This window comes from Gopherus flavomarginatus, chromosome 24 (assembly GCF_025201925.1).
Source record: "Gopherus flavomarginatus isolate rGopFla2 chromosome 24, rGopFla2.mat.asm, whole genome shotgun sequence".
NCBI classification, from domain to species: Eukaryota; Metazoa; Chordata; order Testudines; family Testudinidae; genus Gopherus; species Gopherus flavomarginatus.
Genome location: NC_066640.1, coordinates 5261601 through 5275759, shown reverse-complemented (window position 1 = coordinate 5275759; position 14159 = coordinate 5261601). Strand labels below are relative to the sequence as shown.

General features: G+C 49.9%; 1 protein-coding gene across 4 annotated transcripts in view; it reads left to right on the top strand.

Moving 5' to 3' along the window:
* The window catches only part of REXO1 (RNA exonuclease 1 homolog), a 78132-nt gene extending 65059 nt beyond the window's left edge, over positions 1–13073 (top strand). For all 4 annotated transcript variants that reach the window (XM_050933696.1, XM_050933697.1, XM_050933695.1 and 1 more), the window contains 5 exons: positions 1758–1868; positions 3069–3184; positions 4225–4363; positions 7703–7823; positions 9221–13073. In XM_050933696.1, coding sequence (XP_050789653.1) covers positions 1758–1868; positions 3069–3184; positions 4225–4363; positions 7703–7823; positions 9221–9309 — 576 coding nt within the window. In that variant the 3' untranslated portion in view covers positions 9310–13073. The remainder of the gene's footprint in view (positions 1–1757; positions 1869–3068; positions 3185–4224; positions 4364–7702; positions 7824–9220) is intronic.
* Positions 13074–14159: the final 1086 nt, after the last annotated feature.

Sequence of the window (14159 nt, the reverse complement as noted above, 5' to 3'; positions counted from 1 at the left end):
TCCAATTTTTCCACATCCTCCTTGTAGTGTGGGGCCCAAAACTGGACACAGTACTCCAGATGAGGCCTCACCAATGCCGAATAGAGGCAGAATGATCACGTCCCTCGATCTGCTGGCAATGCTCCTGCTTATACAGCCCAAAATGCTGTTAGCCTTCTTGGCAACAAGGGCACACTGTTGACTCATATCCAGCATCTTGTTCACTGTAACTCCTAGGCCCTGTTCTGTAGCAGTGCATGGGATTCTTCCGTCCTAAGTACAGGACTCTGCTCTTGTCCTTGTTGAACCTCATTAGATTTCTTTTGGCCCAATCCTCTAATTTGTCTAGGTCCCTCTGTATCCTATCCCTACCCTCCAGCATATCTACCACTCCTCCCAGTTTAGTGTCATCTGCACACTTGCTGAGGGTGCAGTCCATGCCATCCTCCAGATCATTAATGAAGGTACTGAACAAAACTGGCCCCAGGACTGACCCTTGGGGCACTCTGCTTGATACCGGCTGCCAACTAGACATGAAGCCATTGATCACTACCCATTGAGCCCGACGATCTAGCCAGCTTTCTATCCACCTTATAGTCCATTCATCCAGCCCATACTTCTCTAACCTGCTGGCAAGAATATTGTGGGAGACCATACCAAAAGCTTTGCTGAAGTGAAGGAATAACACATCCACTGCTTTCCCCTCATCCACAGAACCAGTTATCTCCTCATAGAAGGCAATTAGGTTAGTCAGGCATGACTTGCCCTTGGTGAATCCATGCTGACTGTTCCTGATCACTTTCCTCTCCTCTAAGTGCTTCAGAATTGATTCCTTGAGGACCTGCTCCTGATTTTTCCAGGGACTGAGGTGAGGCTGACGGTCCTGTAGTTCCCCGGATCCTCCTCCTTTCCGTTTTTAAAGATGGACACTACGTTAGCCTTTTTCCAGTCATCCGGGACCTCCCCTCATCGCCATGAGTTTTCAAAGATAATGGCCAAAGGCTCTGCAATCACATCCGCCAACTCCTTTAGCACCCTCAGATGCAGTGCATCCGGCCCCATGGACTTGTGCTCGTCTCCAGCTTTTCTAAATAGTCCCGAATCACTTCTTTCTCCACAGAGGGCTGGTCACCTCCTGCCCATGCTGTGCTGCCCAGTGCAGCCGTCTGGGAGCTGACCTTGTTCGTGAAGACAGAGGCAAAAAAAGCATTCAGTACATTAGCTTTTTCCACATCCTCTGTCTCTAGGTTGCCACTCCAGTTCAGTAAGGGGCCCACACTTTCCCTGAGCACCTTCTTGTTGCTAACATACCTGAAGAAACTGTTCTCGTTACCCTTCACATCTCTTGCTAGCTGCAACTCCAAGTGTGATTTGTCCTTCCTGGTTTCACTCCTGCATGCCTGAGCAATATTTTTATACTTCTCCCTGGTCATTTGTCAATCTTCCACTTCTTGTAAGCTTCTTTTTTGTGTTTAAGATCAGTGAGGATTTCACTGTTAAGCCAAGCTGGTCGCTAGTTGCTTTATGAAACATTTTCCTGTACAATTGTATAATCACTGGCTGTTGTGTAATTGCTGCCTTTCTACAGGGTACCTGCTCGGCTGGAACCTTTTGCCAGCCAATCCTATTCTTCGTTTGTAATTGTTGGAAATGTAAAGAAATTTTGATTCTGAGATTTGATCTGTTGGAAAGTTAGTTCTGAGTTGTGTGTCTGGCTTGTGATGGGATTTCAGGTACTTGCTTTTTTCTTACAAGTGTGTGTGGATTTCTTTTTAAAGCAACATGTCCAAGATGGCCGGAAGGAGAACCTGGAGGGTTTTGTGAAAACTTTTGAGAAGCTGTCTACTACCAATGGCTATCCAGGGATCTATGCTTTAGACTGTGAAATGGTGGGTATCCGGTAGCAGAAATCCTAACTGAAAGGGGAACATATGCATGAAATAGGGCCCGTGGAAATTTTGGGGTGGAACAGGGCAGCTCTCTGCAGCGCTCCTCTGTAGAGATCTGTTTCTGCTTGTCAGTCTCCCAGAAGAAGAAAAGCTGCACTTTGGATGCTGCATGTTGTTCAACAGTTACTCTCTGAGTGGGAGTCTTATCCATCAGCAGTGGGAACAGTACATTCTAATCCATTTGCAAGAGGAGCCAGGTCTCAGGATGTAACTGATCAGAACGATCTAATCCAGTGCTTTCAAGCATCCTTTTGATACGGTTTATTAAGAGCAAGCCTGTTCAGGATCACCGCGTATCAAGTTATTTTAAAAAGTGGATTATAAATTGTAGATATCCTCTTTGTGGAACTCTTATTAATATTTATACTAGAAGGTTCCCTTGCTGTATGAATAACTGATTCTCCCCTGATGCTGTGCTCCAGAGCTCACGTACTGTAGACCTGCCTGTCTATAGGCCATGCTGTGGCATACATATACAACTCCTAGATACTTTTCCTTCACCTGCCATAGTTAGCATCAAAGAAGACCCTTTTTTTTTCCCCTTTGGCAGACGATGTGATTATCTGGCTGTATGATGTCACAGCACATTTTGGGGGTTAGTGGGAGATGTATTTTTAATTGATCAGCTGCTGTTCACACTTAAGATGATACATTTCTTTTAAAAAATAGCATTGTTCAGGGCTGCCCAGAGGATTCAGGGGACCTGGGGTCTTCTGCAACGGGGGCCCCCTGCCACCGAATTGCCGCCGAAGACCCGGCACTTCGGCGGCGGGTCCCAGAGCGGAAGGACCTCCCACTGCTGAATTGCCGCTGAAGACCTGGAGCGGAAGAAGCTCTGAGGACCCAGGCCCCGTGAGAGTTTTTCGGGGCCCAAGAGCGAGTAAAGGACCCCGCTCCAGGGCCCCCGAACAACTCTCATGGGGGCCCCTGCGGAGCCTGGGGCAAATTGCCCCACTTCCGTCCCCCTCTGGGCGGCCCTGCCATTGTTAGCCAGTGCATGCCAGCCAGCCATGCAGCAGCGTAACTGTCGTAATTTAGGACACGCTAGTGCTAACATGCGTGGGTGGTACGTAAATACCAAGACCTGGACTGCAAACACCATGCTAAGACCAGCTCTCTTTGCTTGTTTGGGGTTGACAGTGTTACACCAAGCAAGGACTGGAGCTGACGAGAGTAACCGTGATCAACTCTGACCTGAAAGTGGTCTATGACACCTTTGTCAAACCTGACAACAAAGTGGTGGACTACAACACCAGGTAAGAGCAACCCCTCCCCTGGATGGAGTGTGGCCAGAGCCATTAAAAAGGCTTTTGACTCTGCTTTCTGGGGAGAGTTTTTAATAATAAATGACTTCAGCAGCCCCACACTGCTATCTCGGCATGGCTTCTCCTCCTTAGCCTGTCAGCACCACTCTGTAGCTGGCTCGAGAAGTGATGACAAGGCATTTCTCAAGTCCCCCCCAGCCATTCCTCCCTAGCAGCTGAGTTCACTGCCTCTGCAGCGTGTGGCTTATGATTAGAATTTGAAATTGCAAAGCTTATTCGTGGCTGCTTTTCCTCTCATACGGAGGGCATGAAGACTTCCCCTCAAGCCTAGCCACTTACTTGCTATGCTGACTATTGTGGCTGCCACTCAGGTGAAGCCCTGATTTCAGTGGATCACGTTGTCGTAACAGACCTGCAACTATGCTGAACTGGCCCAGAAAACATGAGTGAGGCTACAATTTTATCCACAAAAATTTTACTGCATTTCATGGCAGAGGTGTGGGAAAACAAGCATGTCTTGGAAAGCGGAGGAACGGGTCCTGCACGGGTGTGGAGAGTGAGCCCACCCTGCCACAGCAGCTCCTGTCCTTGGGGTTGCACCTGACCCATGAGGTCTCAATGTTACTCAGGTTTGGTGCCTCTGCCTGCCCATCTCCTTCTATGGGGGGGATGAATGCACCAAACCCCGAGTGGCCCAGTGATCACATGGGCCAAGTCACAAGGCCTTGAGGGCAAAGGAGCTGCCACTGTGAGCATCTCAGACATGAATCACAGTTACCGCAAAGACCAGGACCTCCGCACCAGAACTGCAGTCTTAAACAAGAGCCGTTTCAGTAATTGGGGTAGGTGCCAAAAGGTGCCTCTGTCACCATGTCATGCTCCAAATCTCAATGGTCTGAATCACTTGGCTGAAAGCTTCTTGAGAACTTTGAGAAAGGGAAGTTTTCATTGCCTCAAACATGTGGTTGGTGCTAGGGCGTGGAAGGTTCAGCCCCACTAAGGAGAAGTCCCCTGTTGCTGTCGCACTGCAGGTTTTCAGGTGTGACAGAGGAGGATCTGGAGAATGCAAGCATCACCCTGCGAGACGTGCAAGCTGTTCTATTAAACATGTTCAGCGCAGACACGATTTTGATAGGACACAGCTTGGAAAGCGATTTATTTGCACTAAAGGTAACAAAGCCTGTCCCCTCCTTCCTTTCCTTGAATCTGTGTTTACTGTTTCACCATTACAGAAAGAGTTTGCCTTCATGAGAGCAAGAAGATCACAGTACAGCATTGTCCGAGCCATTGGAGGCTGCCAGATCGGTTGAGCAGGTGCACAAGCAGTGTTTCAAGTCACTAGTGATCTGTACCAAAGGATACCGTCTAGCTCTGTCTGACTGAATGAGATTGCTTTGTGAGACTGTGAGCTATCCATGAGGCAGCTTTGCAGTATAGTGTAGTGGTTAGAGGCTGGAGGGGATTGGTTGTATGCCATTAAGCCCCTGAGTGAGCTCTAAGCTGACAGGCATTGTTAGAAAGGAGAAACACCATCCCCAGGGACCCAGATTGTTTCCTTGTTGAGTGCGGTCAGAGATTGGATGAGCCGTGGAAAGAGAATCCCTCTTTTACTGTCATGGAACCACCCCAGAGGAGGGCTGGCCTGTCAAATTGTCCCCTGAAACCAAGACTGCGTTCACATGAATTATTTAATTTGGTAAGAGTTTTGGGTGGGAGGGAGAGGACGGGCTATTGAACTCCTGGATCCTAGCCCCTGGTTTGCCACTAACTTCCTGTGTAACCCTGATCAAATCATTTTAACCGTTCTGTCTATCTGGGGCCAGGTCTATGCTAACAAATTAAGTTGGCTTAACTGTGTCGCTCAGGGATGTGAAAAGTCTGCACCCTGAGTAGTGTAGTTAAACTTCCCAACCCCCAGTATAGACGGGGCTAGGTTGACGGAAGAATTCTCCTGTTGACCAAGCTGCTGCCTCTCAGGGAGATGGGTTGCCTATGCCGACGGAGAGACAGTATCAGTGCAGCAGTGCTGCTGTAGCATTTTGAGTATAGACAAGCCCTAAGGTGCTTCTCTGGCCTTCATCACCGTAGCATCTGGAATGGGTTCCCTAGGGAGGTGGTGGAATATCCTTCCTTAGAGGTTTTTAAGGCCCGGCTTGACAAAGCCCTGGCTGGGATGATTTAGTTGGGGATTGGTCCTGCTTTGAGCAGGGGGTTGGGCTAGATACTTCCTGAGGTCCCTTCCAACCTGATATTCTATGATCTGAGCTCCTCAGTCTTTCATCCTCACCACTTTCCTGTGTGGCAGGGCAGGGCCAGGCCATTGCCCCACTGTACAGAAATGGAAACGCAGAGAGACTAAGTGACTCCCCCCAAGGTCAGGGGAAGTCTGGCAGATTGGCTCTTGGTTCAAGCCCACAAATGACACAACCATCCTTTATCCAGGTAGCCCTATTTGATAAAGGGGTAATAGTTACTAACTCTTGGGGGCGTTGGGAAGTTTACTGCATTCATGCCTGTAAGCTCTTTGCCTTTCTATACCACCCTCCTTCCCAGGATCTCAAAGTATCAGTGATCACAATAAAAAAAATCATTTACGGTCTCATCAGCACAAGATGACAGTGTTGGCCTCTTAAAGTCATTATTTTCTCTTAGCATCGCAGAAACTGCCAAGAGAACGAACCCAAAAGCAATATAGCAAAGCTTTACAGGCAGTGCCGTGCAAAGTCATAATCTCTAAAGGCTCTGGCAGTAAAGAAGACATCCCAATAATGGCCACAGCAAGCTTCAAATAGCAGTAGCATTTCAGTTTTATATTTAAAGCTGTATTATCCCCTTTCCTCAGTCTCCCTGATCTACATAAGTAATTATTCTGCTTGGGCTGATGCCAGACTTGACTGTGCCAGAGAGGAGATTATCCATAATGTTTGGCAGTTTTACACTTCAAAGAACGCGGCAGGTTGTTTCTATTAAACTGCAGCTGTTCTAAAGCATTTCCATAGCTCAGCGATGAAACGATTAACGAGTGAGTTGCAAGTTGTCACGCAACATTAGCAAGCGCCTAGACAAAGTAAGGGGCAGACGGGCGGCTGGAGAGTCAAAGGCCCATTCAAATCATCCTGTGTCGTGAATCAGAAACCTAAAGAAGAGAGCCCTCCAGGAAGTGCCCTTGCTGTCCAGACGTACAAATTAACCTCAGTCTCAGGGCTGCACTGTCCCTATGATACTTAACCTCTGTCTCACCCTGGCTTCTTCATAGCCCCTGTTAAACACTCCTCTGGCCAGCACAGAGACTGAACGTATGAGCTCTCCAGTGCGTAGCAAACTTGAGCATGTGCTGTTTCAAAAGCACATGGGCTCTGTCATGCTTAATTGAACCACTCACCTCGCTGTCTAGCCCAGGGGTAGGCAACCTATGGCACGGGTGCCGAAGGCAGCACAAAAGCTCATTTTCAGTGGCACTCACACTGCTTGGGTCTTGGCCACCAGTCCGGGGGGCTCTGCATTTTAATTTAAACTTAAATGAAGCTTCTTAAACGTTTTAAAAACCTAATTTACTTTACATACAACAATAGTTTAGTTATATATTATAGATTTATAAAAAGAGACCTTCTAAAAACATTAAAATGTATTACTGGCACACGAAACCTTAAATCAGAGTGAGTAAATGAAGACTCGGCACAGCACTTCTGAAAGGTTGCCAACCCTGATCTAGCCATTATCCTGATTCCAGCTCTGGCCAATGCTTGATACTAGTGGCAAGTGAACTCTCTGCTCCTGTTATGTATGTGAGTGGCAGGAAATTCCTTTCTGGTCTCTGCAGTGATTTGCTTGTGCCCTGCCCATAAGATCTGCTCACCTTGTCTCATCCTACATTAACTACAAACGACACACGATCGGAGTATCCAGCCCTCTTCAAATCCATCTGCAGATAGAGCAGGAACAGAACCATTCAAGCTAATATGAAACTCTCAGAAGTGATTTCCTTGCAATGCTCCAGCTCCAGCTTAGAAACCAATGGACTTGTCTCTAAAAGAGGCAAGAGTCTGCTTGTGCAGAAGTGTGACGGGTAATGGGTTAAGTCCAAGTATGTTCCAAAGCACAGCTCATTCTGTGTAAAAGGACCCCTCTCAAGGAGCTGCCCTGACTGTGTAACAAGCTGTGAAAAGACTCCGCTGGAAGCATGGGAGCGTCTCTGGCGCCAGGCTAAATGGACTAGCTGCCCTGTTGCTTGGAGGAGTTTTAATGGCTGAGTTGAGACTTGAATAGAAGCAGCTTTGCCTGTGTAGAGGAGTTCGTGCATTGGCCGGGCGGCATTCTGGCTGGCAGAAGGTGCTGTTCAGAACACTTCGGTTCAGCTCAGAGCCGCCTGGGGAACTGGTTTGGTGGGAGTGTTGTGGAGGTGGCACCTGAGGGTGTTCAAGGTCTTACCTGGGGTGTGCGGTTAATCTCAGTTAATGCACTGACTGCTCTGAGGAGGGAGAACATACCACCCTGTTTTCCCTCCCCCAGCTTATCCATAACACAGTGGTGGATACTGCAGTTGTCTTTCCCCACCGGCTGGGTTTGCCTTACAAACGAGCACTCCGGACGCTGATGGCCGACTACCTCAAGCGCATCATCCAGGACAATGGTGAGACTTCAGAGACGGGGGAAACGGGAAAGCTGCTTTCCCATCGAATTCCACCTCCATTGCGAGTTCCTCCACTCCTGTCTGCCCTTACCGCCCCGTGTGTCCCACCAAGCGGCCTCTGCACAGCTGAGACTGGGGCCTCACTGTGCTAGGTGCAGTGCAAACTCCTAGTCAGACAGTCCTTGCCCCAAACACCTTTCACTGTTCCAAGGCAATACAAAGGATGGGAGAAAGGAAGCGTTACTGTCCCTCCATTACAGATGGGAAATGGGGCAGAGAGTAAGTGACCTGCCCAAGGCCAGTAGCAGTCTATAGCGGGGCTGGGACTCAATCCCACGTCTCCTGAGCCACCCTTCCTCTTTGTTCCCCTGTCTCGAAGCTGCAAGTCATGTCCCCATTCACACTGAGACCAGCCTACTGACTAAAACACAGCAGCGCCTCTTCTGAAAAGCCCCGTAGCGAGCCTGCTCCTGAGTCATGGTCACGTGTCTAACTGCACGGGAGCCATCGGGGTCTCTAGACTGGCAATTCCTTTGGGCAGGGATCAGGGCTGGCAGTTAAGTTCTCTGTATGTTTTCAGCACTACATAAATAACCTTGCAGGACAGAGCAGTAGGATGTTTTTCAGATCTTTAAGGCAGGGGAGAATTGAGGAGCCAGGGGTGAGATCTGGTCCTAAACTACCCTTCCCACTCCTTCACTTTTGTCAGGCTCAGCATGCCTCAATCTGAGCCTTGTTCTGGTGCCAAAGTCAGACCATTCTGATGGGGCGGGTGCAGGCTCCAGGGGGCGCTCCTCCTCTGAGATGTCTGCCGGCCGCACATCCAGTTTCTGTAAGGCAAGTGTCAGCAGTTGCCTTCTCCTTGTGTGGAGGGGCCTACTGAGCTGATGGTGGTGCTGAGATGTCAGGGGAATTCAGTTGCATAAGCCACATACCCACCCACTCACCCCCCTGTACTTCTGCCCTGCTCTCGGGTGTGTGAAACTCCTGCTGGCATCTGTCAGCTCAGAGTTTCCCCTGAGGAGTGTAACGGTCTCTGCTGCGTTTTGCTCTGGACTCCTCCAGCATACCGTCCTGAGGCCTCCCTCTGACACAAGGTGCTCCAAGGATGGGCTAGCTCAGCATAGAACAGCTGTCACTCAACAACGTTGTTTCTCTGTTTGAACCGTGGAATCTGGCCACCCCTAGTGCAACTAGAGCAATACTCATGATGAAGCTGCAGGGGCTTTTGAGGCCACTAGCTCCCAATTAAGTGTCTCTGAGTTAATCCCCCAACCTTCTCATAGAACCTGGACCCCTAATGTACTCTAGAATCTGTGCCCAGGAGCTGGGCCTAGGACGCCTGTCCCTTCTGTCCCGCTGTGGCTAACTGTGGCACTTGTGTCTCTCGTTCCCAGTGGAAGGTCATGACTCCAGCGAGGATGCCAGCGCTTGCATGGAGCTGATGATCTGGAAGATCAAAGAAGATGCTAAAGTGAAACGATGACTTGCGTTCATTCTCTCTCCTGTTCTTCCTCCGCCTCCTTGAAGCAGTGCAATAAATACTCAGAGTAACACTGCTCACCTGTACCCAGCAGCATGCCATCTTCCAGATCCCCTATGCACTCGCTGGTATCTGTGGAACGTAGAGACTGCTGCTGGCACAGCTACAGGGTACAGGCTCTCAGCTGGCAATGGTCACGTGGCCGGGTAGTGGCTCTGAGATCCTCTCGATTCCACCGGAGAGAGGCTCTGTGATGTGTAGTTGCCTTGTAGGCATGGCAAGGCTGCTTTGAGTAGTACAGCCAGAGAGAGGCTCTTTATTCTCTAGGAGAAGTGTTCAGAGGCACGTTGGATACATCTGAAATGATCTTTTCTATGAAGCTAAAGATAGACAACTCTTTTATTTCTGATTTAGATTTGAAAGGTGGCACAGCATCTGCCTCTGTCTTCTGCAGCAAACAGCTGCCCCCAGTGGCTGGACAGTGGGAAACAGACAGAAAAGTTGAGTAAGAAGGGTGTGAAATGGGAAATGTTTGGTAGCATGTGAATTGCAGACAGGCTGGTGAGTAGAGAATTGGGTCACCCAGAAGGGATCGTGACAAGAACCTGCTGCAAGGGAGTATGGCATGCCCCTGAAAGGCAGTGAATAGAAACAGCCACACTGGGCAGAAGAGGAGGAGGAGTGATGGTGGTGACTTTCGCCAGACTCTCTCACCTGCTGTGCCCAGATCCTTCTGAACAAGTGCAGGGCTCTGTAGATCCTGGGTGACAACAGGTGAAGAAGCCAGAAGTGTCTTATGCTCCATGGACAGCTAGGAAGCCGTCACCACCTGCTGCTGCAGTCCGTTTCAGTGCTACAGCAGGAAGGTGGACAGGACTGTGAGGAAGGCTCTAAGCCATATTGCAACTTACAGCTGTCAAGGACAGGAGGAACTTAGACTTATTAACTTGTTGGAGGGGTCGGGGGGCAGGTGATGTTAAAGGGGCTGATTTACACTCTGGCTGGCTAGGTTGTGGCATCCAGCAAGTGCTCCTTATTGTATCCTCTGGGTGACTGCAGGATGGCAGGAGTTGGCTCCCTCCAGGGTCACCCCTTGAGCTGCCAGAGAATCTCCACTGTGTTGATCAGAAGCAAGGCACAAGGGTTGCCAACGGGAGCTGGGTGGTGGTAGCACTGGCTGTTACTGGATAGGAAAATGTTCAGGGGTCCCTGCGGATTGATCCCTTTAGTGGGAGACTGACTTAGCAAGATCAAAGCAATAGGTGAAAATAGAGCTTTTTAAACTGGTTTTCATGGAAATTGGGGTTTTTTTTGTTTTAAAAAAAAAAACAAATCCCTCAGTTCACTTTCTCTTCCCCCCCCTCTCCTTTTACAGCCCTCCCCACACCATCTGTTTCTATACTTGCTCAATATACTATCAATATTTATTGATGAATAGTAACTCTAAACCAATAGTGCACAGGAATAGCAAGGGCTTTGATGGCTTGACTTTAAATGTACCATATTCATAGCGCCCCCTTTCTAGTCCCTTTGCATTCAGGGCTCAGAGAGAGAGAAATGGTGGTTGGCTCAGAATCTTGTCTGAGCTGAGATCGGAGCAGCAGCTGAGCCCAGCCATGGCTGGGTTTTCGAAGAGCAGAATGCTGCCTGGCTTACGCCGCCTCCATCAGTGACCAGAACGGAAAATCGCTTCCACTAGCTGCCATCCGTTTGTTCCAGGCCTCTGCAGCCCCAGGGGGTGTGTTCTAGAGTGAATAACGCACCCCCTGTCTTCCCCTAGTTCTGCCCACGCTGGGCCTTACCCAACAGACCGTCTGCTCCCTGGAGGCCATAGCACCGCAGGCGTGGGGTGGGAGGGTGATCAGGCTGATGTGTGGGACTGCATTACTACAGTACATCCTGCTGCACTGTTCCCTTTGTAAAGTGTCTTGCTGTGAATACGACAGATGAACTGTGTCGGAAGGAGTAACTTGCCACCGATACATTGTGTTCCATTGTGAGATGTATTCCCCCCCCACGTAAAGTGTCTCTATTTTAGCTTCAGTTACCGTTCATAGATTATAACCTCACTGCAGACTGTATAACCCTGCTGCTTCCCTGGGACTATAGCAGCCTCTGCCGTATTTCATATATCTTCCCCGCGTCCTTGCTTGCATTGGGGGTTGGTTGGGGTAACAATGGTTCTTCATTTGCAGCATTGCCCTTAGAAACCTGCAATCCTGAGCAAAGCCATCAGCCAGAGGCTCCATCACTTCCCTGCCCTTCCCAGCTGCTTGTGGTTGGAAGCAGGGTTTACGGGGCTCGAGCCACTTTCTCTGAAGATCCTTCCCCAAGTGGCTCAGCCAGTCCACTTTGCCCATCTCCCTTGTCACTAACAGGACGTGTCCCAGCCCCTCCCTCAGCGCAGGCCCCTCTGCTGAGCACGGAGTTGCTGAATTGGTTTCTTGCTGCATTTTGGGAGGCATACATGTAAAGGGGTGTCCTCAGTCCCCCACCACTCTTCACAGCAGGGGCCCTTGGCTGTCCCCCGTCCCTGCCACCTGCTATTCCAGACTCTGAGGCACTGAGCACTAAACGTTGCTGTTCACAAGGCCTATCTTTTGCTAGTGGGTGGGGACGTATAGGAAGTTACTGGGAAGGAATGGATTTCACTGCTTCTGCCCTCTCTCCACCAGAGGTACTTCCTAGGAACTGCAGCTTAGAGGTTACACCATCTTTAATGCTAACGACCTCCTCCTCCGGATTGCCAGTGCGAACTGTTACCCATCTGGTTCTGTTCTGCTGGCTCTAGAAAGGGGCGAGCATCCCAGCCCCCGTTACTGCTGGGAACCGCACTGTTTAGCAATAAAGCTTGGAGCAGTGCAGGATTCGAGGCAGGTTCTTGCCTTTAGGACGTCTTTCCAGTCAGCTTTTCCTTTAGGCTCTGCTTTTCGTTCACACCCCAGCTGGGACCTGGCCTAGCTGCTTTCCCCCAGAAAGGTCCAAGTGCCTTTGTTCCAGAGCAGAAGTGGCCTGGGCAGTGGACATCCCCACTCCTCAGTGGATGCCATCCCATGCTGGCGAATAGCACAAGGGGTGATTCCCAAGCTGGGCCTGCTGCACAATGTTTGTGTGGGCCCATGTAGCAGTGGGAGGCAGGGTGGGTGGGTGAGAGGAGGGGTAGAAGTCACATCAACTGCGATGAGCTGCCCTCTTTAATGGCTAGAGGATGGAGTCCTCGGGCCTGTTGCGAGAGGCATTTGATGCCAGGTTTCCAGCAGCAGCAATCTTCCGTTCTCCCTTCAATTTTCAGTCCACCATGATGGATTTCAGTTGTAAAGTAGCCCGTGCTGGACGATGGTCTAAAATGAGGTTTCTGGCTGTGTTCTTTATAGGGGCTTGGAATATTCCACATTGCTTTATATCTTTTGCCGTCCCTCTTTCCTCCCTCTCGCTCTGTCCATTTCAGGAAGCAGCTCTGGGGTGCCAGTCATCACTGTGCTGATTAAAACCAGGCCTCTTGTTCACTGTATTGTTACTAACCCTATCTCTTCCCTCACCCCCGCCCTACCTGTGTTCTCTACTCCCCTCCTCCCACCTGGAAACATGGCGTACTGTAGATGCTGCTGCAGGTAACCAGCTGGCATGGGGGTCTCCCCCCTTGCCCCGTAATGCTTTGAAGCACGTGGGACACTGTAACAGCAAAGGGGATAGATTTTTGGACTGTATATAAACATTGTAACCTGTTCCTTTTTGTAATTCTTTTTAATAAAAAGGTGTTGAATAGACCCGTGGGCTGATTGCTCTGGGGCTCCCCAAACTGAACTGTTCCTCTGCCATTGCTGTGTTCTTGTCAATTCAATACCATGGGTGGGAGATGCCCAACAGCCCTGCCCATTGCTCGCTGAACTTCTCCTGCGGCGCATCCCTGGAGGTGATCCGGTCACACAGTTGGCACCACTGTATATTTGAATAACATCTGTCATCTGCCGAGGTTGCAAACAGTGTCCTTTCAGCCCCACGCAGAGCAGTGGGTGGAGGGAAGGTAACCAGCAGAAGAGGGACAAGAGCGTAAATTTTGACCAAGGCCACTAGGCTAGGTATGTCTAGGGCTCTCGGTGTCTGTACTGAGCACCTGCTCTCATGGGTCCTCTGAGAGACTGTCCACCCCATAAACTGCCTGGAGTTTAATTTCTTTCTTGCTGAAGTATAAAAGGTGACGTTAGCTTTCATCAAGGACCCTCAAAACACTAGGCAAACCGTATGGAGTGAAGGATTGTTTCACCCATGACGGAAATCCAGCCAGCTCTGGGGTGGAACGTCCATTCCTAGCACAGCACGCAACAGGTTTGGCTAAAACGCAAAGAACACAGAGTCCAATTGAAACTCCAGGCATGATATTTAGTAAACAGCAGAAACTTCCTGTAACTCCCCTGTAGGCTGTTTAAACATGGTGAGTGGTCAGCATGTCTTGTCCCATCCAGCAGAGCGCCCCCTACCCCTCTCAGTTTATAACTCAGGCCCCGGGGCTACATTCTGTCATTAACTCTCCCAACAGCTTGATTTTACTTCTCTCTCTCACATTGATCTGAGTTGTGAGCAGTGCTGCTACCTTCTGAGCCCAGCTGGAGCTGGTGGTACTGCGAGAGAGGCGCTCCCTAGAGCAAGGGGGCTGGCGATCAGGTTCTGTTTCAACAGGACCGTCGGCCTTCCCCCTGCACTGCAGCCATGGCTGCATTACAAAGAGTGTAGTGGCTCTCTTACACCTGCAGAGACACTGGGCCTTTAGGTCCAGCCTCGCCCTGGCAGTCAGGACTCCTGGGTCCCACTCCCAGTCCTTCCCCAGGCTGGCTGTGTGCCTGTGGGTAGCCCCA